The sequence below is a fragment of the Callionymus lyra genome, chromosome 16, assembly GCF_982586985.1.
Source record: "Callionymus lyra chromosome 16, fCalLyr1.hap1.1, whole genome shotgun sequence".
NCBI lineage: Eukaryota > Metazoa > Chordata > Actinopteri > Syngnathiformes > Callionymidae > Callionymus > Callionymus lyra.
Genome location: NC_141833.1, coordinates 20,637,263 through 20,663,812, shown reverse-complemented (window position 1 = coordinate 20,663,812; position 26,550 = coordinate 20,637,263). Strand labels below are relative to the sequence as shown.

At 37.3% G+C, this 26,550-nt stretch overlaps 1 protein-coding gene across 9 annotated transcripts in view; it reads right to left on the bottom strand.

The window, feature by feature from the left end:
* Window positions 1–26,550, bottom strand: part of ptprfb (protein tyrosine phosphatase receptor type Fb) — a 229,339-nt gene that overhangs the window by 61,228 nt on the left and 141,561 nt on the right. For 5 of the 9 annotated variants that reach the window (XM_087811318.1, XM_087811317.1, XM_087811321.1 and 2 more), the window contains 8 exons: window positions 22,853–23,041; window positions 17,908–18,018; window positions 11,087–11,356; window positions 9,563–10,144; window positions 8,364–8,497; window positions 7,549–7,693; window positions 4,201–4,506; window positions 1,372–1,565 (listed from right to left, as the gene is read on the bottom strand). In XM_087811318.1, coding sequence (XP_087667444.1) covers window positions 1,372–1,565; window positions 4,201–4,506; window positions 7,549–7,693; window positions 8,364–8,497; window positions 9,563–10,144; window positions 11,087–11,356; window positions 17,908–18,018; window positions 22,853–23,041 — 1,931 coding nt within the window. Of the gene's footprint in view, window positions 1–1,371; window positions 1,566–4,200; window positions 4,507–7,548; window positions 7,694–8,363; window positions 8,498–9,562; window positions 10,145–11,086; window positions 11,357–17,907; window positions 18,019–21,041; window positions 21,060–22,852; window positions 23,042–26,550 lie in introns of all 9 variants that reach the window. The other 4 variants (XM_087811322.1, XM_087811323.1, XM_087811325.1 and 1 more) reach the window with 2 other exon arrangements.

Genomic DNA, 26,550 nt, shown 5'->3' with positions numbered 1-26,550 from the left:
AGATTCCAGACAGTTTGTCGGACGAAGAACAAACATCAGAGCGACTGGAAGTTCTTTAAGAATGTTTACTTTTCGACTTTGATCCTTCTTTCCTTATTGCCTTCTTTTTATATCCTTTCTCTTCCTAAAGATCCTTCCTTCTTCTTCTTCAGCATCCTTTCTGCTTTTGTGTCTATTCCCTTCTCCACATTCCTCTCTTCCACATAATCCTTTCTTCTTTTTTCTTCACTCATCGTTCTTTCTTTTTGATGAATGTGACGTTAATTTTTGCAATTTTCTTCTCATCTCTCTTCCCTTTTTTACATTCCTCTTCCTACTTTCTTTTTTTACTCACTTTTCATTCCTTCTTTACCTTTTTTTTCACTTCATCTTGTCTCTGTTCCCTTCTTTTCATTCCTCTGTTGACACCTCATTTCTTTTACTACCCTTTATTACTTCTTACTTTCTTTCTCTCCCCTTCATATCCTCTTTTTTTCCATTTCATTTTCTTCCTGCTTCTGCTGTTTTTCTTTATCTTCCTCCTTTTTTCCCCTCACTTTCACTTCCCATCTTACTATCTTCTGCCTTCTTCAGAGTTTAATAAAATTTTCATTTACTTGCCTTCTTCCATATCCTTTCTTCTTGTCTGTTCCCTTTTTTTCATTCCTTTGTTGACACCTCGTTTTTCTTCCTCGATTTTCCATCTTTCATACTTTTTTTCCTTAGACTAAGTTTGATGAATGAAGGTGTTAAAAAATTCCTATTCTTTTATTCCTTCTTTTCTTTCTTCCATATCCTTTTTCTTCTTGTCTCTTTTTCTTTCTTTAAATCCCTGAGCTGACAACTTCTTCTTCTCTATCTCCCATTTCATACTTTCTTCTTCTTCCTCACCTTTCCTTCCTCCTTTCTTTTCTTGATCAAAGTGTTATGAAGGTTTCCTTTTCTTTTAACTCGTTTATTCCTTATTTTCTTTCCTTCATATCCTTCCTCTTTTGTCTCTATTCCCTTCTTTACATAGCTCTGTGGACAACTTGTTTTTCTCCATTTCTCTCCTCATCCTTTTTTCTTTTTCCTCACTTTACCTTCCTCTGTCTAAGCGTGATCACTCGTTTCTTTCGGTTCTGCTCACGTGTTGAACGATCGCTTCCTTCTCTCAGTTTTTGGGATTGAAGATCTTCATGAATCTCTCAGAAGGATTAGAATCTCCGGAGGATTAAAGAGTCGTGTCGCGGAGGTGAAGAGCTTTCATTTCTAAACATGCTAACAAGGCGGCGCACGTGAGGAGAAGATTCTCAGAGAACATTGAACAGAAAGAAAGGAAAAAGATCTGGGAGGAGGAGGAAGTCTCAGACACAGAACAGGAAGTGATGTCAGAGTAGGTCCGTGGCGTACCTGGGCCTCGGGCAGAGCGACGTCCATGATGTTGGGTTGACCTCGCGGCTCGCCGTTCTCCAGGCGGGAGAAGATGACCTGGTAGCCTCGGATCTGGCCGTGTTGCTTCAGCTGCAGCGGTGGCTTCCAGGAGACCCTGATGGCGGTGGAGTTCACGGCCTCTACCTCCAGCTTCCTGGGGGGGGCGCCGGGCACTGGTGGGCGACAGAGAGAGTCGGGGTGAGACGCACGACCGAAGAAACAAACTTTGTTTTGTAACATCAGAGAGACTCGTCGATAGTGATTTTTCAGGATGAGTCGCTCTTTCTGTCGACCGGGTTTAACTCTTAACAAGAAAACTTATTCACATAGTTTAGTTATTTTCTTCTTTTCTGTTATTTTTTAACGCTGATGGTAATGCTGGATGCTAGTGCTGGATGCTAACGCTGATGCTAATGCTGGATCCTAACACTAATGCTGATGCTAATGCTGGATGCTAACGCTGATTAATTTGCAGAATGCTAACACTAATGCTAGATGCTAAGGCTGGATGCTAACGCTGATGCTGGATGCTAACACTAATGCTGGATGCTAATGCTGGATGCTAACGCTGATGCTGGATGCTAACACTAATACTGGATGCTAACACTAATGCTGGATGCTAATGCTGGATGCTAATGCTGGATGCTAATGCTGGATTCTAAAGCTGATGCAAATGTTAGATGCTAACACTAATGCTGATGCTGAATGCTAAGGTTGGATGCTAATGCTGAATGCTAACGTTGGTTTTAATGCTGAATGCTAATGCTGGATGCTAATGCTGGATGCTAATGCTGGATTCTAATGCTAACTTAATGCTTTTTTGTTTTCTTAAATTTTTCTTGGGGCTGCTGTGTTTGTTTTTTGACTCTTTAAAGTTTGTATTTTAACTGCTTTTTGATCGTTAAAGCGCTTTGTGACCCTGGTCTGAGAAAGATCTTTACAAATAATTACTTACTTACTTACTAACGCTGATGCTGAATGCTAATGCTGATTGCTAATGCTAACTAAACGCTTTTTTTGTTTTCTTAAATTTTCTTGGGGCTGCTGTGTTTGTTTCTTGCCTCTTTAAAGTTAGTATTTTAACTGTTTTCTTATCATTAAAGCACTTTGTGACCCTGGTCTGAGAAAGATCTTTACAAATAATGACTTACTTACTAACGCTGATGCTAACGCTAATGCTAATAAGTGACGCAGGACTCGAACTTCCCTATCTGGACCTTCACATCTCAAAACTGTCCTCGACGACAAACTGGGTCAGAAGTTTCCCGTGATTTCTTATTTCCGTCGAGTCCCGCGGGAGTCGCTGCCGCGATTCTTTCGCTTTTAGTCTGGAATTAAGCAGCGTCGACTTCAAACACATTCATTATAGAAAAGTCTCTCTGAGGAACATCTGCGAACCTTCACGCCAGAAACAAATGTGCAGAGGAAAAGCGAGTGATGGATGAGAGGAGGAGGAGAACCTGCTGAGTCAGCAGCAGGACACCATGAGACTCGAACACAAACATCACCAGATAATACAACAAGGATTCGAAAATCAACACAATCAGAGGTTAAAAAAAACACCGGTTTTAGTGTTTAAATGTTACTTAAAATACATCTTTTCAGGCCCACACGATATAAATATATATTTCTTAGGTTTATCTTTACATCTAAATTAATTTATTAATATATTTGTTATAATGATCAATAATAAAAGTAATTTCACAAAGAAATCAGACTTGTTTTTTGTGAAATTGTTATTTACTAAAATGTTAACATTTTAAATAAAATAAAATCATTATTATTATTATTTGAATTGTTTTTATTCATTAACTTATTCACATTTTTGATCAATATTACTTTGACAATTTTCAATAATTATATATAACAAATATACTTTCCTGAAAAACTTAATTTGAGTAAAACAAATTGAAGAAAATAAATATAATATTTAATATATACGTTTTTATGATTATAAACTTCCGAATAACATCATATTTTAATTGAAATGTAACCGAATATGTGAGTTATTTCATCTTGTTACTGATTTAAAAACGAATTTCTTTTTTAAGAAAGTAATGAAATATTTATAAACTATTTGACTTCTTTCTTTATTATTATTTTCTTTCTTTAATATTTTGTCTTATTAAGAAATAGTGTGCAATGGTTTTATAATTATTGTTGCATTTAAATCACTGAATATGCTTATAATTTATTTTATTTTATTTTTACATATTGTGATCAGTAATATTTATATTCAATTAATTAAAAAAAATGTTTTAATATAAAATACATTTTAAATTAAATATTTAATAGGTTTATATGACGCTTTGTCTGATTACTTTTTTTTCTCTCACTTGAATGAATGACAAAATGTAATACTTTATTTAATAATAACATAACATGTGTAACAGTTTTAAAATTCATATTTTTTAAATTTCACCGAAATTAATACATTTTAATAACATTTATAATAAAGTAAATGTATAACAATTGTATATATAAACCTATTTTTTGACAGAAATTAATAAGAGTTAAAAAATATATATATTTTAATTGTATTACTTTAAATTGTCCAAATTGACTAATTATTTTCTTTCAATATTCCAACATAAACGGCAATATTTCACATATTTTAAAATAAAAACCTAACATGTGACATTTCTATGATTAAAAACATCAGAAACAGGTTCAAGGTCAGAAGAAGAAGCAGCTGAAAGTCAAAGGTCAGAGGTTAGTGAGGAGGGAAAGTATTGGTTTGTTACGGAGAGGAAGCGGCGTCCGAGCCACGAGCGACGAGGACGACCAGACGTCCGGGAGTCAACATACCGTCCTCGTTGGTTCTGATCCGGACCGCGGGGCTCTCGGGCCCGGGCCCCACGTCCGTGTGCGCCCTGACCCACACCTGATACTCGGTCCACTTCTCCAGGTCCTCCAGCGTGACGCCGGTGGCCTCGGCCGCGATGTCGCTGACCTCGTGGCGCTGCGTGTCTTCGCCCGCCAGCGCCTGGTAGCTAACCGTGTAGCGCACGATGGCGCCGTGGCGGCTGGCGGCCGGCGGCGCCACCCACGTCACCCTGAGTTTAGTGGAGCTGATGCTGACCAGTTGGACGTCCTGGGGGGGCGCAGAGGGAGCTGTGGGGGGGAGGAGGGGGAGCGACCGGACGAGGAGGACCATCAGGCAAAACACAAACAAAAATGTCACACAAATGAAATGTCAAAATCACCTTTTTCTGTCTTCTGTGTGCAGCAGATTCTACTGTTGTTAAACTAAAATACTGTCATTTATTTACACTTTAATATTAAATCTATTTTTTAAACAATTATTTAACAAATATATATATTTTTTCTGTTAAGTTAATTAAATTAATAATTTTATTTTTTACCATTAAATTAATTGTATTTAGATCATTTATTTTGTTTTTAAATCTATTGTTTTTTATTTTTTTCAAAGTATTTATTTTGTCTGAAGTTAATTAAATAAATAATTTTATTTTTTACAATTAAATTAATTTCATTTAGATAATATATATATATTTTTTTAATCTATTGTTTTTAAAAAGTATTTATTTTGTTTGAAGTTAATTAAATAAATAATTTAATTTTTCCATTAATATAATTTTCTTTACATGATTTCTTTTTTATTTTACATTTTTTACATCAATTTTTTTTAAATTAAAAATCTAACATGTTTTTTCCAACTGTTATTTTTTTTTTAAATAGTGGTGATTAGATTTTCTTGATTGTTTTGGGGAAATATTAACTTTACTTTTCAACAGCGATTTGATTTATTCTAATATTTGATTTATTAATTTATTTGTTCTTCTCTTGTTTGTAGTAAAATAAAAATACATTTTAACTCAAATATGTCAAAATAAAACGTGTATATTTTCTTCTAATTAACCTTTTCTTTTCGATCTTTTTTAACCGATTTTCGATCCGGTGTCTGCGAGTGATTAATCTGTTTTTGAACAGATCAATGTCGAGCATCAACACAAACCTTAATTACAAACACAATCTCCTCGTTAGAAACACGTGTCGTGAATTCAAAAGATTATTTTTCCGTTGCACACGAAGAAGAAACTGGTGATTTTAACATTTGCAGAAGTAAAAAAAAGAAAAAAAAACGACTCTGGACACGAGTTTTATAAAAAATATTACATTTAGTTTGTGTTTATTACAGCTGGGGAGACCAAAACATTATGACCACCTGCTTCATTTTGATTTTTAGCAACGACATCTATTACAATCCAAATGTTTATTTAAACTTTTTTTTTTTTTTTAATTAAAAGTGTTAATATTATTAAACATCAGTATTTGACGTTTAGATACTAAAACTTTGTCTCTTTGCTGCTTTTTTCACTATTAATATTGATATAAAAGTTTAAAATCAATGATAATAATTAAAGAAATAATTAATTCAATAACACGTAACGTTGTCACTGGTTGTCAAGTTTACTTTACTCAAAATCTATATAAATATATAAATAAATAAAAACACATTTGCATTCGTTTCTGCATTTATTTTATAGAGAATCCCAAAAATTCAACATAAAACAATATGTCGACATGTACTATTAGAATATATATATATATAAATATAAATATTTGAATATTTTAAAACAGAAGTCAAGAACAGACAAAACACTTTGTTTTACTGAATACATACACTATAAAATATGTGTATATATTTTAAAATATGTGTTTTAAAATACTGAAGAAATATTTTTAATACATTTAAATACTAAATGATTTATTTTAATATATTGAAAATATGTTTAAAAGTACTATCATTTTTTAAGAATGATACATTTTTTATATTTATATTTCAGAATATTTGAATATATACAGATTAAAAACACTTTTTCATTGAATATCTATATATTTTATTTTATATAAACATTATATTATTTGATATAAAATGTAACTCAATATTCGTAAATGTTTGCTGTAACTTTTTATCTTTTTTTAAATGTTTTTTCTTTGAATTCTCAAAGAAAATACATGAGGTAATGAAACTGGTCGAACTCGTGTCCAGAGGTGAGAAACAACAAAAGCAGAACTAAAAACAACATGTTCATGCAGCGACATCGTTCACTTTGAAAGAATAAAAACAAATAAAAGAAGTGAAGAAAACAGGAGTTCGTTCTGAGCTTCACACGTTTTCATAATCAGAGCAATGACCGTCCTTGAGGGAACTGAACGAACCTGACAAAAATAAAACATTTCAGTTTCTGCTGCTGAATTTATCGACGTAATAGTAAAATAATATATTTAAATTTTTTTAAATTTACAATAGACATGAAAATATTCAGTTTGTTCATTTTTGTGTTGCAATTCAAATTCTGGCAACTAGATGGAAGCAGTCACTATGTCCTCCGCCGCTAAAGAAACAATTAAATCCAGGCGATGACTGAGAACGAGAGGATACAGTTGCAGCTTTTAAAGCTGATGTTTGGACATATTTTGGTTTGAAAAAAAATAAAAGCAGTTACAACTTTGTCAAGACTCATGTGGTCTGTAAATTCTGTAACACCAGAGTCAAGTACTCGAGAATACTACACATACTGTATATACTTGTTAATACAGTATCACTATATATCGTATCATTGCCCCTTTATCATGTTATACTGTATATCGATCACCATATTTTTGCCAATAACATACCCCTAATAAAGACCCTATCAGTGGTTTTGAAAATGATCTTGTCGGCTCCTCTAGTGGTGGAATAGTGTAACTGCAATGTTCTACATTTGTTAACATTATGTTTATAGTGAAAATGGAAACACATGGAATCACTTTATCCAGATTAAATTGCAAATCCCAGCTAGCCAGGGTTTGAGACAAGGTGGGAACCTATGCATCAGGAAAGGTCATTGCTCTGAAGGGTCAAACGATGATGGTCTAGTTCTGGTGATCTTGGAACGACAGGATGGTTTAAAATAATAATAATAATAAATAAAAAAACACTAGCAGGGACGGGACACATCAAACCTACCTCGACTGAAGAAGTGTTAGTGTCGGAGCTGGACGACCCGTTTAGCTGCTACGTATCATTTTCAAATTCAACCCCACGTTACAAAATATTAAAATAAAAAACGCTGATTCAGCGTCGACAGATCTGGGGTTATTGTGGAGGGAAAGGAGGAACAACAGGCGAGGAGAAGCAGGACTCACTGGACTGGGCGGTGCGAGCCTCGATGGGCTGAGTGTAGACCCCCAGACCCATCTCGGAGCGGGCTGCCAAGGAGAAGCGGTAGAGCGTGTCGGGCTTCAGGCGCTCCACGGAAAAGGTGCCGACGGGGTCGAAGGTCACTTGCTCCTGGTCACGAGACATCGAGTGGAAAACAGGAAAAAATGTTATTTAATTATTTATTTATCATAATTAAAAATGTATTGAATTCTCACTCGAAAACACACAAGACAATTAAAAACAAGAATATACTGATATATATAATATTTATTTTTTATTCCTCATAGTTTTACTTTTTAAAGAGTATTTTTCACAACATTTTCAATGAAAAATTATATTTGATTCGAATTTAAATATATTTGTAATGATTTAATGACCTGAAATGTCATTTACATTGTGTATGTGTGGGTTTTTTATGTACTAATATCATATGTTTATGAATGATATATATACAGAAAGAAATACAGAACTGATAAATATATATTATAAGTCTTGGACAGATTAAAAAAAAGTAAAGTATGAAATATAAATGTGTATTTGCTACTTTTTTTTCATTTATCTAACAAACAATTAATACCATAAAAAACAAGAATATTGTATTTGTCATGATGATACTTTTAAATCAATATTTCCATAATACTTTATGATCTTTAGATAAAATACAATTTAATTTGTTTTCAAAATTATAAATGACATGTTTGATTGAAAATAAACAGTCAAGATTCATCAAATTAACTCAAGTTTAATCTAAAATAAAAACTATAGATTTAAAACAAAGCAAGAGTTTTTCGTGGCCCACCTTGTGTTCCGATCCGACCTCCCAGTACTGCAGCTCGTACTTGGTGATCGGGTCCTGGACGGGCCAGAGCCAGGTCAGCCTGATGCACGTGTCCAGCTCCGCCTCGGCCTCGAAGCTGGACGGCTGAGCCGGGACTGGGGAAGAAGAGTTAGCATTAGCTTAGCTAGTAGCTCATTATCTTAGTTTATAGTTTAAGGACCAACACATCTTAAATGGAAAAAAAATCTAAATTAATTAAACGTATACATATTTGTTGTATTTAAAAAAAACAGCAACATTTAAGGCTTTTCCATTTAGCTGGTAACAATTAGCTTAGCTTACGTTTCCTACTTTCACTTAATATATTTTTTTATTTTCCAGTTTGTTATTTGAGCACTTACACATTTGTAAATGTAATATTTGAATAAATTGACATATAAATGTTTGTGATAAAACAAACAGCTATTTAGTATTTTTTAGCTGTTAGCACTTAAGGTTAGCTAGTAGCTCATTAGTTTGGCTCAAAGTTCCTACTTTTATATCCTTTAAAATGTCATTTTTAGTTTGTAGTTTAAGTACTAACACATCTGTGAGGTGAACATCTAAATAAATGGAAAGTATAAAGGTTTCTTGTATCTAACAGCAACTATTATCTTATATCTTATCATATATATTATTACAGTAATATTATTACTATCTCCAGAGGGATCAATAAAGTTTATCTATCTATTAGGGCTTTTCGGCTCAGCTGTTAGCATGTTAGCTTAAATAGGGTTAGCACACGCTTCCTACTTTTACTTGAATTATTCTTATAAGTGAGTTTGTAGTTTTAACACTTAAACATCTGAAAATGTATTAAAGTTCTATTGTTTAAAAATAAAACCACTACTATCAAGGACTTTCAGCTATTAGCACGTTAGCACGTTAGCACGTTAGCACGCTAGCTTAGGTAAAAGCTTATTAGCTTGGCTCACAGTTCCTGTGAACTATTTCATGTTAAACAGTACTTTAACTTGAAATATCTTTTAAAGAGTTTTGAGTTTGTAACACATCTGAAGAGCAAGTTTTTTAGTTTATTAAATGTATAAATGTTTGATGTATGAAAAACAGCTGCTAGTTAGCATGTTAGCTGTAGCTTAGCAGGATTCTAAACGTGTTTATTCATGGTAGCAACACAACATCTGTTGTGTTCAGTAGGAACTAGAAGACCTGGTTCTCACCTCCCTGCTGAGTCTTGACCTGCAGGATGTCGGACGGGGGTCCGTCGCCCACCGAGGTGAAGCCCAGGACCCTCAGGCTGTAGGTGATGTCGGGGGTCAGGCCCGAGATGGTGGTCAGGTGACTGTCGTCGGTGTTGTGCTTCTGCCAGGCGCTGAGCGGCGCCGTGAGGTCGGAGCTGTAGTAGACCCTGTAGCCCCGGATCTGACCGTTGGGCTCCTCGGGCTGAGCCCACTGGACCAACATGGTGCTGGCGCTGAGCATGCGGGCCTGGACGTGCAGCGGCGGGGAGGACGGCGCCTGTTCGCCGGTGCGGGTCTCCACGGGGTCGCTGTGGGGCCCTCGCCCGATGTTGTTGACCGCCATGACCCGGAACTCGTACTCCGAGTACGGGCTGAGGCCGCCGATGCTGTAGCGGGTCGTGGCCACGCCCTCCACCTCCTGGAAGCCGTTGTCGGACACTTTGGGTCGGTACTGGATCATGTAGTAGGCCACGGGCTCAGGGTTCCCCGAGTCCCAGGTGAGGGTGACGCTGGTGGCCGTGGTCTCCGTGACGATGAGGGAGGTGGGCGGCTTCGGCAGAGCTGGAAGAAATACAGTGTTTGAATGAGAATATAAATATGTGTTTTATATATGATCGTGATTGAAGAAATGATAAATAGATCAAATTAAACTAAAAATAGAAGAAAAAATGACACACCAAAAATATTATAAATTTTAAATGGGATTAAAAAATAAAAAATGTATTTTCAATTTTAAAATGAATTTAAAATAAAACCTTTTTTTAAGTGAAGAGCAAAAAAAATTAAGTGTGGGAATAAATTAAAATGAAAATAAAAGTTAAAATAAAGACTAAAATTAAATGAAAATTAATTTAAAAAAAAAAATTTGCACATAAACAAAAAGTGTGGAATGTAAGAAATAAATTAAAATTAAATATATAAAAACAAGTAAAAAATGTAAATTAAATTTGAATGAATAATAAAAAAAAAATAAAAAAAAAATACACACAGTTGGCACAAAAAAAAGTCTTTTTTTAATTTTTAAAATAATTGAACGTTGGGTTGAAAAAGTGGGGAATTATCATAGAAATAAATATACATTTAAATAAGAATACTATATATATGTATATAAAATATGTTATTACACTTCAAATAAAATTAGTTAAAAAAATAAAAATAAACAGTGGGCACAAAAAAAGTGTAAGATGGAGATTTGAAAAATAATAAAAATAATAAAATAAACATAAAAAGAAGTGTGAAATTAGGAAAAAAATATATATATATAATAATATATATATATTTAAGCTAATCAACAATTCACCAAGTCCTAACACAGCAGCTAAGAAATATTGCTATTGATTATTAATTAATAGTTGTAATAGTTAATAGTTAAAGTTGAGTTTTTCTAGTGTTTAACATGTTATAAAGTTGAAAAATATATACATTTTCCATTAAATCAGTCAAAAACTGTTAAATAATGTCAACATGTTTAGAAGAAAAAAAGGGTTCACTCGCGGCTCTGACCTTTGACGGTGACCTGTGCCGTGGCCTCGATGATGCCGAGCGACGAGATGGCGACGCACGTGAAGTTGGCCGACTCGCGGATGTTGGTGACCTCGTGCACGTTGCGTCCGAGCGGCATCTCCTCCTCCTTGGTCAGGTCCACGTCGCCCCGGGTCCACTTCACGTAGGGCATGGGCGAGCCCACGGCCACGCAGGTCAGGTTGACGCTGCCGCCCGGCATCACTTCCTGGTTGGTGGGCGGGATGGAGAAGCGCGGCGGGACCCGGCGGACTGTAGGGGGGGGAGAGCCCGAAGAAAGGGAGTCAGAGATTCACACGTCACGGTTTCTTTTCAGGGGAAACTCGTCGGATTCTCTCGTTTCCTGATATGCAGATACGCCGGCGTTTACGAGAAAAGAAGGGGGTTGCCATGGAGACGAGTCTCCGGGGGCAACGGGGATGCGGGGGCAACACTGAGGATCTGCCTCAAGAATAAACATTTAAATTCCACTTGTTTGGCGAGCAAAGACGCAGCAGCTGTATTTACGCTCCACGACCTCCCGCTGTCAGATCCACTCGTCAAGTGGCGTCGTTAAGCATCCGCGACATTAAATCATCGAAATCTGACTGAAAACATCTTGTGCTTGTTTAGGATATTTGATGAGTGCAGTTGTACAGCAGGGGAGTTAATACTCTGATGCGGATTAAGTACGTTGTTGAAATATGATCAAATACATTTGCTTTATTCTATTTGGATTTTAAAGTCATTTAAATCGTAATAAATTGATTTATTTTCTTTCTTATAAACTTGTCTCGAGCTTGATTATTTAAAATAGTATTAAAACATCTTTATATACCAATAAATGCACGACTATTGAAACCGTTTTATTATTATTTATTTTTTTTATCTTGTGCTTTCAAAGTTTTGTATACTAATTTATTTTATAAACTGTACTTATTAAAACATGACTTTTCAATACTTTAACTTTGAGTATTAACATTTGTCAATGACTTAAATGTACTAAATACAGTCCAAATGCTTCGGCACAGTAGCTAGGTCGTTAGCTTAGTGGTTAGCTCGTTAGCTTAGCGGTTAGCTCGGTAGCTTAGCGGATAGCTCGGTACATTCACTGATATCTATATCAGAATGTAAAACAGAGATAAATATGACCTAATAATAATTTATATATATTTTTAAGCTGCACTTATATATATATATTTTGTATTTAAAAACAATTTAAGTTTTTTTTTCTCTTTTTTCAATTTTAATAATAAATGAATAGAAACATTTCGTCTGCTAACACTAGCAACAGTCATGATTACACAACCATGTGATATTAATACGAGTAAAATAATAATAAAACAAACCAAAAAAAAACATACACTGTTATGGGCCTGGTTCTGTTACCAACCTAGTACTGTTACCAGCTTGGTTCTGTTACGGGCCTGGTTCTGTTACCAGCAAGGGATCGGGTCTAGGCACATTCTCAAGCATGCATGTAGGACAGATATGGGGGATCACGGGGGAGGAGGGGGAGACAGAGGGAGGTCCGGTTCCTCCTGCCCAACGACACCAGGACCGGGTCGAGTCGAGTCGAGTCGACACTAATGAATCATTCATGAGCTGCTGTGGAACAAAACAACCGCAGGCCAGTAATTGTTATTGATCCCCTGAAGGTTCTGTGGGGGTCCGGCTGCTCCGGAACCGCAAAACAAGTCTCCGCTCCGAACCCGCCTGGATCCCTGTCAACTTAACCGACTGCACAAAGTGCCGCAGGAGAGCGGAACCGGTCTCTGGATCAATGAGCCGGCACTTCCTGGAGGCCGCGGCACGTGATTGGCCGCCGGACTGACAGTTACTTCCTGGTTTTTATGCTGCTTTTATCCAAATTAATGTTTGTAATGTTTTAAAATCTGTTGCATCAAACTTAACAAAGGTTTGTTTTACACTTAACTTTCAATTTCTTTAAAAAAACATATTGTCTTTTTCATTAAATAAAACGTTTTTATTTAAATTGATTAAGCAAAAATACAAATCAAATAAATAAAAGCTTTGTTTTGGGTCCATAAACAAACAAAGAAGCTTGAATTATTTATTTAAAAAAGTTATGATTATTTGTATAAAGAAGAAATAAATCATGTTTAAAAGAATCTACATTTTATTTCAACATTAAAACAATATAAATTGATGTATATTTACAATTTTTTATATATATATTTTATTAAATATATATATTTTCCACATTAATGTTCAAATTGTATAAAGAGAAATTAGAATTTAAATTAAAACTTTAGATAATAAAATTAATTAATTGCTTAATTAATTAATTTATTAATTAATTCAATTTCTTTGGTTAAAATAAAATAAAAGATACAAAAATTGCGTTTAAAAATGTTTATATATTAAAAATATTTTGTCAGTTTATATGAGTAACTACTACACATCATCTGCACTGGGTTAAATATATATAAATATAGAATTTTTTTCTTTAAAACTATTATTTCTATTTTGTCTTGTAGTTGATTTTTAAGTCTTTTTAACACAATAAACGTGAGTTTTGTGTAACATATTCTCAGAAGTCAAAGTCAAATAAATGATGTAAACACGTCTCTGCTCTGTTTTTCTTTGTCGTGATGAACGATATAAAAATATGAACAAATGAAAACATGTCATGATGTTCACCAGCTTCTCAAAAACTCTTCAAACTCCTGCGAGATCTGGACCCTCAGGGGAGGTCGAGGAAGCTCAGAGGAGCATGCTGGGAAATATTCTGGGGTTCATGCAGAGGAAGAGGAAGAGGAAGGAAGAGGAAGAGGAAGTGGGAGGAGCTACACGCGTCTTCTTCAGGACCTGCTGGCGTTGGAACGACGGGTGAAAGTGAAAATGACAAACCTTCGCGCCGATCTGAAGTGATGAAGATGAAGGTGAGCAATGAGATGAAGAGACAAAGTGAAGACAAAGTGAAGACAAAGTGAAGACAACGTTGACACAATGTTGGACGTCGTGATCAGGGAGGACACTTTTCAGCGCGACACATGACTCGGCAGTTTTTTTTTTATTGTCGATGATCGTTTGTCTCTGAGCGACTTTGATCGATGTCTGGTTTTTATTCAGATTTTGCACTTATATATTGTATTTTAATTCAAACAGCATTTTAATGGCATTATCCGAATTCCTATAATTTTAATAATAATTTAACATAAATTATACTTATTATTTTACTTAACACCCTTTATTCACAGATAGTATTTCATTTGACTTTTTTTTATTTTTATTCAAGTAATAAAAAAAGCCTTTTTCTAATTTAAAAAATCAAAATTGGTTTTCCTTTGAATTATTATTTATTTCTTAAATTTATTCTGAGACAAAATATTTGAAAATTAACATAAAACCTGTTGATGTATTAAATGTTTAGAATTGTTTGATTTTATCTCATTTTAACTCGTTTGCAGTTCAATCTTTGTTGCTTTTTTTTAGTTCGAAACATGAAATAAAATGATTTTTCTTGTGTATAATTCTTTGACTTTCAGAAAAAACAAAATCAAATGTATTATTTATTTCTTAAACATTTTTTGAGACTAAACATATTTAAGTTAATTCTACCTGTTAATTGATAACATTGTCACTTTTTTATAATTTAAAATAGTATTTTTTATTCAGAAATGTTTGATTTTCTGGAATTTAAACTTCATTGTTGTTCAATATTTTACTTTCAGAAAAGAAAACAACTTTTTTTCCTTTTTTATCGTAAAAAGCTGTATCATCTTCTTAAACTTGTTCTCTGACAAAATATTACCCAGTAAATTTTCTCTAATTTACAAAATTGTCTTATTAATTATTTTTTAAAGTTATTTATTACTCGACCAGTTTCAATTTCCTGTGATTCAAACATGTTTTTAATGTTCCTTTTAAAAATGTCTTCCTAGCTTTCGAACCGACGTTTCCTTGATCTTCACGGCGAAACCAGATGGTTTGTGTCCAGAAGGTTGAAGACGATTCTTCTGTCTCTGCTTCAAAGACTTCTTTATATTTGTTCTCCTGACGCGAGACGGTCCAGAAACTTCCTGACACCGAAACAAATGCGGGATAAACCGGGTGACGGAAGACGACCGGCGCCCACGTGTCGCCGCCATTTTTAAGCGCCGAGTGACCGACGACACCTTCGGACGCGACGCAGACGACGGCGGCGCCGGAACAAAACGGCGGAAATATGAGGACATCATTTTCCCCGGTGTCTCCGAAATGTCAGCGTCGGCCGCGTCGTCGCCGCCGCCCCGGGATTGGATGGCGGCGCCGAGCGAGGGAAGGAAAAAAAAAAAAGCAGCACATTTGCGACACGAACCATAAACAGGGACATCCATCCGACTGAGCTTCAGCTTCTACCAACATCATAATCATTTTCAGTCCATTTAAGAGCCGCGACCTTCAAAGATATGGATGACGACCACGAAAGGAAACCGCCGTACTCGCAGGACGCCGTTTTTACGATCCCTAATCTGCCCGCGGACGCCTTCGCGTGATGGAATCAAACGTGTTGACATCCGTCTCCGAGCCCAAGAATTCTATCGTTTCCCCGCACGGCGTTCATTTTCTGGGCCGCGAGAGCGACGGCGGCTCGTTCGTCTAAAAAAAAAATGCGCTCTGGATTCATGATTCTGTTTCCAAACGAGCCGGGAAGTGATTTGTTTCACCTAAATCCATGATTCAGGAGAGAAAAAGAACGTTAATAATCCAGACCAGCGAGCGGATCAAAGGTTGCCGGCGCCGCTTTGATGCTAAGAGATGTTCGGGGAGCGAGTGACGGAGTTTTTTTTGTTGAAAAAAGTGTCAGAAGTTGTTTTTCTGAGAACATTCTTCGTCCCTCGCGACGCTAATGTCTGGAGAAGAGAAACATAATAACACAAGGATTTAAAGAATGAGGTTCTTCAAGTGAGAGCCGCGCGTAACTGTTAGCATGTTGCTATAAAGTTGTCATTTTTATGTTTTTCTTTGTGTATCTCTGTACGTGTGTTTCTGAGTGTGTATCTCTGTATTTGTGTGTTTCTGAGTGTGTATCTCTGTGTTTTTGTGTGTATCTCCATAAACAGTATGTGTGTTTCTGAGTGTGTATCTCTGTGTTTTTGTGTGTATCTCCATAAACAGTATGTGTGTTTCTGAGTGTGTATCTCTGTATGTATGTGTTTCTGAGTGTGTATTTCTGTTTGTATGTTTCTGAATGTGTATCTCTGTATGTGTTTCTGAGTGTGTATCTCTGTATGTTTGTTTCTAAGTGTGTATCTCCATATACAGTATATGTGTTTCTGAGTGTGTATCTCTGTGTTTGTGTGTGTATCTCCATAAACAGTATGTGTGTATCTCTGTATGTGTGTGTTTCTGAGTGTGTATTTCTGTATGTATGTTTCTGAATGTGTATTTCTGTATGTGTTTCTGAGTGTGTATCTCTGTATGTTTGTTTCTGAGTGTGTATCTCTGTATATGTGTTTCTGAGTGTGTATCTCTGTATGTTTGTTTCTAAGTGTGTATCTCCATATACAGTATATGTGTTTCTGAGTGTGTATCTCTGTAAATGTGTTTCTGAGTGTGTATCTCTTTATGTGTGTGTTTCTGAGTGTGTATCTCTGTATTTGCGTTTCTGAGTGTGTATCTCTGTATATATGTATTTCTGAGCGTTTATCTCTGTATATATGTATTTCTGAGCGTGTATCTCCATATGTGTTTCTGGGTGTGTATCTCTATCTGCGTTTTTCTATATGTGTATCTCTGTATATGTGTTTCTGAGTGTGTATCTCTGTATATGTGTTTCTGAGTGTGTATCTCATTGAATGTGTTTTGCTGTATATGCGTTTTGAAGAGTGTAGTCTAAGTGTGTATCTTTATACGTATCTCTGTATATCTTTCTAAACAACGAAACAAAGGTTTAATTTTGTACAAACAAAAACACTTGAACACAAAGTTCAGACGATGTTTTCGTGCGACCGTTTCAAACTAAAAAGCTTTGTGTAAATGTGACACAAAGTTGTGTCGTCAGGATTGAAACCGACGCCTGGACTCCGTCCGTCAAACTGTCGCCTGGATCTCATAAAAACTCGTCAATCACTCCATCGACGCCTCGACAAGAACATGAACATGTCGTCCTCGAACCCGTTCATTGTTCTCTGCACACGTCACCTCCAGGTGTCTCCTGTCACCTGTGTGAAGGTGTGTCTGCGTGTCGAGCTCATCCGGCTGCAAAAACAAGTGGCTTTTTTTTTTTAAAAAGAAAGGAAAAAAAAAATGCGATTTGATCCGTCGCTGAAGTCAAGAAGCCGGCGGGTCGACAGCTACCTGGGCGACGGTACCGAGCGTCTGGCGCCGAGCCTGTAATTACCTGCGAGGAGGCAGAGAAGGTTCGGCGTCTGCACCTGTGACAGCCTCGCTCTGATTAATAGATGAAACTCCTCTCCTGCAGTTTAGCCCAGATTTAAGAGCGACACCTTCTGCGGCACTTTTTTTTTCTCTTTTTAATGCCGCGTCCTTGAAGGCGCTCCTACTTCCTGTCGCCGGGGACGACGCCGACACTTAAAGTGACGACGCTTTTATCGTCCTGTACTCGCTGAGTCGGCGGCGAAGCTCGGGAGGCGGACGTGATGCAACCGTAACGATCGTCAACTGTTCACGCCCCGGACTATCGATAAAGTTTTAAACGTAAATCGACGCTAATGAGCTAATTGAGGAGGGAAATGAAAAGTGAATGAACAAACACACAGTTAGCACGGAGATGCTAGTGGCTACGTTGAAAACCCTGTGAGTGATGACGTCACGAAGAGGTTAAAGGTCGTCGAGAGGAAGGCGAGCGACCTTACCTCGCACGTAGAGGTTGGCGGGGGCGGAGTAACGCGTCCCGGCGCTGTTCATGGCGACGCACTCGTACTTGCCCTGGTCCGACTCCTCGCTGTTCTCGATCTGGAGCGCCCCTGCAGGTGAGAGAGTGAACTACAGTTAGAGAACGAAACACAGTTACAGCTTGTTGAGTGTGTATCTGTGTGTGTGTTTGTTTCTGAGTGTGTATCTGTGTGTGTGTGTGTGTTTGAGTGTGTATCTCTGTGTGTGTTTCTAAGTGTGTATCTCTGTGTATGTTTTTCTGAGTGTGTATCTCTGTGTGTGTGTTTCTGAGTGTGTGTTTCTGAGTGTGTATCTCTGTGTATGTGTTTCTGAGTGTGTATCTCTGTATATGTGTTTCTGAGTGTGTATCTCTGTGTGTGTGTTTCTGAGTGTGTGTTTCTGAGTGTGTATCTCTGTATTTGTGTTTCTCAGTGTGTATTTCTGTATGTGTTTTTCTGAGTGTGTATCTCTGTATTTGTGTTTTTCTGAGTGTGTATATATATGTATGTGTTTCTGATTGTGTATCTATATGTATGTGTTTCTGATTGTGTATTTATGTGTATGTGTTTCTGAGTGTGTTTCTCTGTATATGTTTTTCTGAGTGTGTATTTATGTATATGTTTCTGATTGTGTATATCTGTATATGTGTTTCTGAGTGTGTATCTCTGTATATGTGTTTCTGAGTGTGTATCTCTGTATGTGTGTTTCTTGTATTTTGTATTTGTGTTGTAAGATTTGTATATATATTACTTTCTGTCTGTTTTGTGTTTTTGTGTGTTTTCCTTTGTATTTTTTTTTCTTTCTGTGAGTTTTGTGTGGTTTCCTCCCCGTCAGTTGTGTGTGTGTGTGTGTGTGTGTGTGTGTGTGTGTGTGTGTGTGTGTGTGTGTGTGTGTGTGTGTGTGTGTGTGTGTGTGTGTGTGTGTGTGTGTGTGTGTGTGGACTCTCTGAAGTGACACATAAATGGCGAACATGGAACATGGAGGTGAAGGGATCTTGCCCCTCGATTGTGTGTGTCGCACACCCTCGCACAACCTGAGAGAGTCGCGGCAGACGCACACAAAAGAGCAACACACGAGCGACACACATGAGCTACACACTCCTTCAGAGGAACATGACGAGCAGGTGAGGACAGACTCCCGGAGACACATCGTGACAGACTTGACGTCGTTTCCATGCAGACAGACGGGTTCGGGGACAAGAAGGGGGCGGAGCCTGTGGGATCACGTGACCCGGCGACCCCGCCGGCCCGAGGTCACGTGACTCGGCGGCGACATGTGACTCTGTACTGACGCCTGTCAATCTCAGCCGCTCTCCCACGGGAAGCGGCAGGTAAACTGCGTCAAGAACCTGAACCTCCATCAGTCCCCGACACTCCTTCAAGGTCACAGACGAGTGCGGGCCTGAAGGAAGATCTGATGAATTATTCATCGTCGCGAAAAATGTGAATCCGATCAATCATATCTGGAGAAAAACTGGTGAAAATCCTGGAGCCAAAGATCACTCCTGGAGAATAAAACTTTATTTGTCGAGACCTGAACGACAAACACATCCAACGGTGACAGTTGTCAACACTTTGTTTTTAGCAACACAACCTGATTATTGCCTTTTGTGTGTTTTTATTTTAGGGCAAGTGTAAGTACATCTGTCTTTGTGAGTATGTTTCTCTGTGTATTTGTTTTTGAGTGTGTATCTCTGTATATGTGTTTCTGAGTGTGTATCTCTGTGTATGTGTTTCTAAGTGTGTATCGCTGTATGTTTTTCGGAATGTGTATCTCTGTATGTGTGTTTCTGAGTGTGCGTTTCCGAGTGTGTATCTCTGTATGTGAGTTTCTGAGTGTGTATCTCTGTGTATGTGTTTCCGAGTGTCTATCTCTGTATATGTGTTTCTGAGTGTGTATATTTGTGTATTTGTTTGTAAGTGTGTACCTCTGTGTATGTGTTTCTGAGTGTGTATCTCTGTACATGTGTTTATGAGTGTGTATCTCTATATGTGTGTTTGTAAGTGTGTATCTCTGTATGTGAGTTTCTGAGTGTGTACCTCTGTGTATGTGTTTCTGAGTGTGTATCTCTGTATATGTGTTTATGAGTGTGTATCTCTATATGTGTGTTTCTATGTGTGTATCTCTGTATATATTTTTTTGAGTGTGTATCTCTGTGTATGTGTTTTCTGAGTGTGTATCTCTGTGTATGTGTTTATGAGTGTGTATCTCTATATGTGTGTTTCTATGTGTGTATCTCTGTATATATTTTTTTGAGTGTGTATTTCTGTGTATGTGTTTCTGAATGTGTATCTCTGTATATGTATTTTCTGAGTGTGTATCTCTGTATGTGTGTAGCTCATTATTGTTGTGTATCTTTTTCCAAGTGTGTATCTCTGTATACAGTATTGTGTGTGTCTGAGGATTGTGTTCCTCTGTATCTTTTTTTGTGTGTCAATTTCTCTATATGTGTGTGTGTGAGTCCCAAATTTGCAAGTCATTCTCTCTACGTGTGTTTAATCAACTATATTTGTATTTGTTGTGTGTGTTAGTGTGACTCTATGTGATTGTGTTTATCCTTCTGCAACATTCTTGTGTGTGTGGGTCCCCAGTTGTTGTGCGTCTCTCCGACGTCTGTTGTTTGTTTCGTCAACACATCCGTTAATTATCGAATGTTTTGTACTCGTTGTGTAAACACGTGTCGGTCCGTGCGTCGACTAAAGTTGTTGTGTTGTGACTTTAGGTGACACTTAGTTTGTCCACTCTAAGAATATGAAGGTTGTGTAGATGGTTGTGTAGATGGTTGTGTAACCGTCACTCGCTGGTTATGAAAGAAAAAGTCATTTCCAGCATCGGCAGCTTAAGTCGCACAAAGAGCTCGTCCTCGACGCACATCTAAGTCGCACATCTGAGTCGCACATCTGAGTCGCACATCTGAGTCGCACATCTAAGTCGCACATCTGAGTCGCTACATAATGGCTGACGCTGCCGTGAATCAAGTTTCGACGCCGCGACAGAGACGGAAAGATGAGTTTGTTTGTCGGGAACATGAACGATGAGGTAAGGTAAGGTAAGGTAAGGTAAAACTTTATGAGGAGGTGATTTGAAGAGATGGCGAGCGATTGGTCCTCCTTACCTCGGATGGGAGTCCCGCCTGGAACATCCCGTGCAAACAGGTTAAAAGATCAGTTAGTGCTCGACTACACACTACACACTACACACTACACACTAAACACAACAGTCACAAGCTTGTGTTGCTGAAGCCACAACAGTGATGCGTCAGTGAAAGTTTTTTTTATTAATGTAGCAATTTACATATAGCATATTACCTGTTATTGATGTAGTAATTTACTGTTAGCAAACGTTTTTATTTCTGATGTTGCGTCTTTAATCATTTTAAAAGTAAGCAATTTTTTTTAATAATTAAAAAAATAAAATTCTTCACATTGTTTTTGCTTATTTTATTATTTTATTCATAATTTTTTATTGTATTTAAATGATTTTGTATATACTTTTAGTAAAAATAAATAAGCTAATAAAGTTATGTAAAAAAAAAGATAAAAGATAATTAAATTAAATAAATAATTAAATAAAAAGGAAAAACAATATAATAAAGAAAATTCAGAAATAAATGATTATTATTTGTTTTATTGTATTATTTTGTTTATCATTTTTATTGTATTTAAACGATTTTATATACAATTATAATTATAAATACAACTTAAAGTTATGTAAATAAAAGTTCATTAAATTAAAAATATTAATAATTTATATAGAAAAAAAACATAAAGAAAAAAAACAACAAATTAGAAGTTTTTCTTTAACTAAAAATTTGCAAAATAATTCAGTTTTTTACTTGCATAAAAATGATGATGTATTTTATTATAACTTATTTTTTATTACGTTAATAATAATCATTTTAATTTAATCAGGATGAAAATGAAACTATAAGTGAAATAAATAATCAATAAAGGATCACATTATAATTTAAAAAAATAAACAAAATCTTAAAATGAAAATGCAAACCTTATTAAAAAATGACTTTAAATGCAGAATATTAGGTTAATTTTTAAATTCAACTCATTATTTGTTTGTTAACGTCTGCAGAATCAAAGTCAAACGTGGCTGAAGGTGAGACGTTAGTCGGCGACGACAGATTCTGAGAAAAAAACATTTGAATTGACGTCAACAGAAAAACAAACGTCGCAGCAAAATCCTGCGTTTTCTCTGCTGTCGTCGAAAACTCGTTTTCAGGTCAGAGTCTCGACGCAGCAGCAGCAGAAGAAGAAGAAGAACGATTCAGCACTTTCGTCTCCACAGGATTCAAACTCCTTCTCTCTCAGACGGAGGAGAGAGAGCGAGACTTAAAGTTTGTGGTGGAGGTCAAGGGTCACAGCCAGAGATGTGCTACGATGGGCGGAGCCCCGGCGTGTGGGGGGGCCCTGGAGGACGTGTGGACCAACAGGGATCCTCACTAGTTATGGTTTTTATGAAAGATTTTTCTTTCCCGATGAATCGAGGGTTCATTAATTCCGGGGGCGCTTGTCGTCCCCGGGAGGGTAATTTAGATTCCTAACCGGGCGGAGCTTAAGTCTCAGGTGGGGGTCGAGGGGCCCCTCGGGGGGGGGGGGGGACTTGGAATGGTTGGAATAGAAGATCCTTTGTAACAAAAATTAGTACAAAAAGTGTTTAAAACAAGTTTCTGATTCTGATTTCCGCCCCCTGCAGGAGTTCCTATGAACTACACGCATCTGCCTGTTAAGAAGCTTTGATGTTAACATTTTAGTGTACGACCCCCCTTACCCCCCCCTCTCTCGCCTTCACTCCCACCGACTTCCCGCTGTTCGTTTAAAAATAAATGACGGTTAAGAATTCTCTTTCTGGAGAAGTTCGCCTCGACTCGCCCTCACAACACACACCGTGTGACCAGGTGTGACCCGGCGTTACCTGAGCGGAGCTGCTTGATGCGGCCGTTGCTGCTGTTGATGTCCACGGGCAGCATGTCCTTGTACCACGAGATCTCCGGGTCGGGGTTCCCGCTGGCGGCGCACAGCATGGTGGCGGTCCGGGTTCGCTCCACCACCTTCAGCTGGGGGCCCATGTCGATGGTGGGGAAGCCGTGAGGGATCTGGTTCTCTGTGGAGGGAGGCTTGCGTCAGTCGGAGGTGAATTATTTAAAGTTCTCGTGAAAAACATGAAATATATAAACCGTATGAATTATACGTTGATTCTATCAGAACATGAAAGGTTGAAAAACAAGGTTTTATAAAGATTTAATCAAGTAGTAATTTAAAAAGAAATAATAAAATAATAATAATGGTAATAAATGATAAATATAAGTTGGCGAAATAGGTCAAATTTAATTCTGCAGTTGAATAGAATCATTGTTTTTAAGATTGACTTGTATTGTTAGGAAATAATAAATGACAATTAAATGTAAAATTAAGAGAAATTAATAATAAAAAATAATAAAAAGCAATTATTATCTTTAAGATTTAATGACACTAAATAATATTGAAGTTACTAGACGTGAAAAATAACAATAAAATGAATAAACACGTCGTATAAATATAAATACGACGATGTTTTTTAAATGCAGTTGAAAATCTTATTATTTTTATTTTAAAAATATAGGAAATTATGAATCACTGTGTCAATCTGAAGTCAATTAAAGCAAAATATAACAAAACTACATAATATTAGTTGCTGGAAATGAAAAATAACTTTTGCAAAATAATAATATGACACAAAAGAATGTGATGATAAAAATAATTGTAATCAGATTTAGAAAAATTAAATGTAGTTGAAAATTATTATTATTATTTTTTTTTAATATAGGAAAATTAATAAATAATATAATATAATATCATGATATATTAAAACCAAATAATAAGAAATAAGAATAGGAATAATGAATTAAAATGACAGTCTCAAGATAACAATTAAAACAAAGCATAAATAAAACAAAAATATTCACATTTAGAAAAGTTTTAAAACACTTGAATAGAAACAGTTTATTATTAATTAGCGCAACAATTGTAACTTGTATTTTTGAGAAATGAATTAAGGCTTAAAAAAGTAATAAAATAATGATTTTGAAAATTATTTATAGATGAGAAATTAAATATCGATTAAGTATTTAACGTTGATAAATAAATTCTGCTGCAAAATAATAATAAAATAATTTTTAAATACTTCAAATTTAGATTAATTCAATTATTAAAATAAATAATTAATAAAGACCATTAAAGTCACCCAAAAAGTGCGATTTAAAAAAATGTCCATAACAGAATATCAAGTCACGTCAATCAAAACTTTTTTCATTCGCGATACATTTTCCCAACAGTCACGACTACCGACGCCCTCTAGTGGTAGAAAACAATCTGACGGACAAATGCTCTGTATTTGAGGTCGAGACGTTCGTGCGACTGACATGATAAATTCAGGAGGTGAAGGAGAACAACTGGTGTAGAAGCGAGAAAAGCAAACGGAGTAAAACGAGGGATGAGGAAGGAGGGCGAGGGATGGAGGGATGGAGGGATGGAGGTTCATGCCAACCTCCTGCCAGCTCCAATTACCAGAGCGAGTGGATTGTGGCAGCTCGGGCGACGGGTCTAATCAGAGTCCTGCTGAAAGAGACCCGTCCTCGTCCCCCCGTCCCACTGGGAGCCCGTGGGGGTTCAATAACCGCACTCCTGTCACTCTCGCCCCTTAAATCCTAACACTCCCGTCTGCCCGGGGGGGTGAGTGGGGTGAGGGGGGGACACGCCGCACGCCGCCGAGCCCGCGATACGACGCCGGCGTTTCCTTTCCTTTCCCGGGGAAACACTTCACGATCAATAGTTAATTAGATCACGGGCCCGACTTCTGAGTCCTCAGGAACCAAAGAGAGAGAGAGAGAGAGAGAGAGAGAGAGAGAGAGAGAGAGAGAGAGAGAGAGAGAGAGCCTCACCTGTCCAGGTGAGCAGGTGATGGATGGCAACAATTAAAGCAGACGTCTTCCTCACAGAGGGAAGACCTCGTCACGGTCGACTAAAGCGTCCCTGAACCAAAGTCTGCTTCGGAAGTAATCGATGGGTTCTTAGGTCACCGTGCCCCTAAGTCAACCCTATGTCAGCCTTAGGCCAACTCTGGGTCAAGCCTAGGTCAACCCTTGTTCAACCCTAGGCCAACCCTAAGTCAACCCTAGTTCAACCCTAGGTCAACCCTAGATCAACCCTAGGCCAACCCTAGTTCAACACTATGTCAACCCTAAGTCAACCCTAGTTCAACCCTAGGCCAACCCTAGTTCAACACTATGTCAACCCTAAGTCAACCCTAGTTCAACCCTAGGCCAACCCTAGATCAACCCTAGGTCAACCCTAGGCCAACCCTAGTTCAACACTATGTCAACCCTAAGTCAACCCTAGTTCGACCCTAGGCCAACCCTAGATCAACCCTAGGTCAACCCTAGGCCAACCCTAGTTCAACCCTAGGCCAACCCTAAGTCAACCCTAAGTCAACCCTAAGTCAACCCTAGATCAACCCTAGTTCAACACTAGGTCAACCCTAAGTCAACCCTAAGTCAACCCTAAGTCAAACCCTAGATCAACCCTAGTTCAACCCTAGGTCAACCCTAAGTCAACCCTAAGTTAACCCTAGATCAACCCTAAGTCAACCGTAGTTCAACCCTAGGTCAACCCTAGGTCAACCCTAAGTCAACCCTAGATCAACCCTAGTTCAACCCTAGGCCAACCCTAAGTCAACCCTAAGTCAACCCTAGATCAACCCTAGTTCAACCCTAGGTCAACCCTAAGTCAACCGTAAGTCAACCCTAGGTCAACCCTAAGTCAACCCTAGTTCAACCCTATGCCAACCCTAAGTCAACCCTAAGTCAACCCTAGATCAACCCTAGTTCAACCCTAGGTCAACCCTAAGTCAACCGTAAGTCAACCCTAGGTCAACCCTAAGTCAACCCTAGTTCAACCCTAGGTCAACCCTAAGTCAACCCTAAGTCAACCCTAGGTCAACCCTAGGTCAACCCTAAGTCAACCCTAAGTCAACCCTAGATCAACCCTGGGCCTCTTCCTAATTGTACCTACTAAATAAAACTCAGTTCTTCATCTCTTACTAGTGTTTAGTATCAATAAAAAATGCTTCTACTATCATATCTCATGAAGTGAACTCGGTTCAGACCTTGTTTCCAGAGAGTGTTTTTCTCCTGAGTTACTCTCTTCCCTCCAGGCTCATGAAAGCTCCTATTGTTTCTGCCACTTTCAGGGGAAACTAAATGAAGCAAAAAAAAAAGGTTGGTCTCGAGTCAAGACTGAAGGCGGTCGAGTCGTCGGCCGGAGGCTGTTAGAGAAGCTCAGACTCAGGTATTTGCATTTGTCCGAGACACGGAGGAGTGTTTGGTCAGCAGGACCTCCAGCCTTTTTACAGGATTTACACAAAACTTTGTTCAAGTCGTGATGTTTTCTCCACCGTCCTAGTGTCGTTCAGAGGCTGATGTTCTGTCGGGAGATGAATGATCGGATTCAACATTTCATACGTTGCAACTATGATTTTTTAATTGACTTTTTATGCTTTTTAAAGATTGTTTTTTCAAGAAATTGGATGAAAAACATCTTTATTTAAAGCCTGAGTTCCCTGTTATCGAATAATAT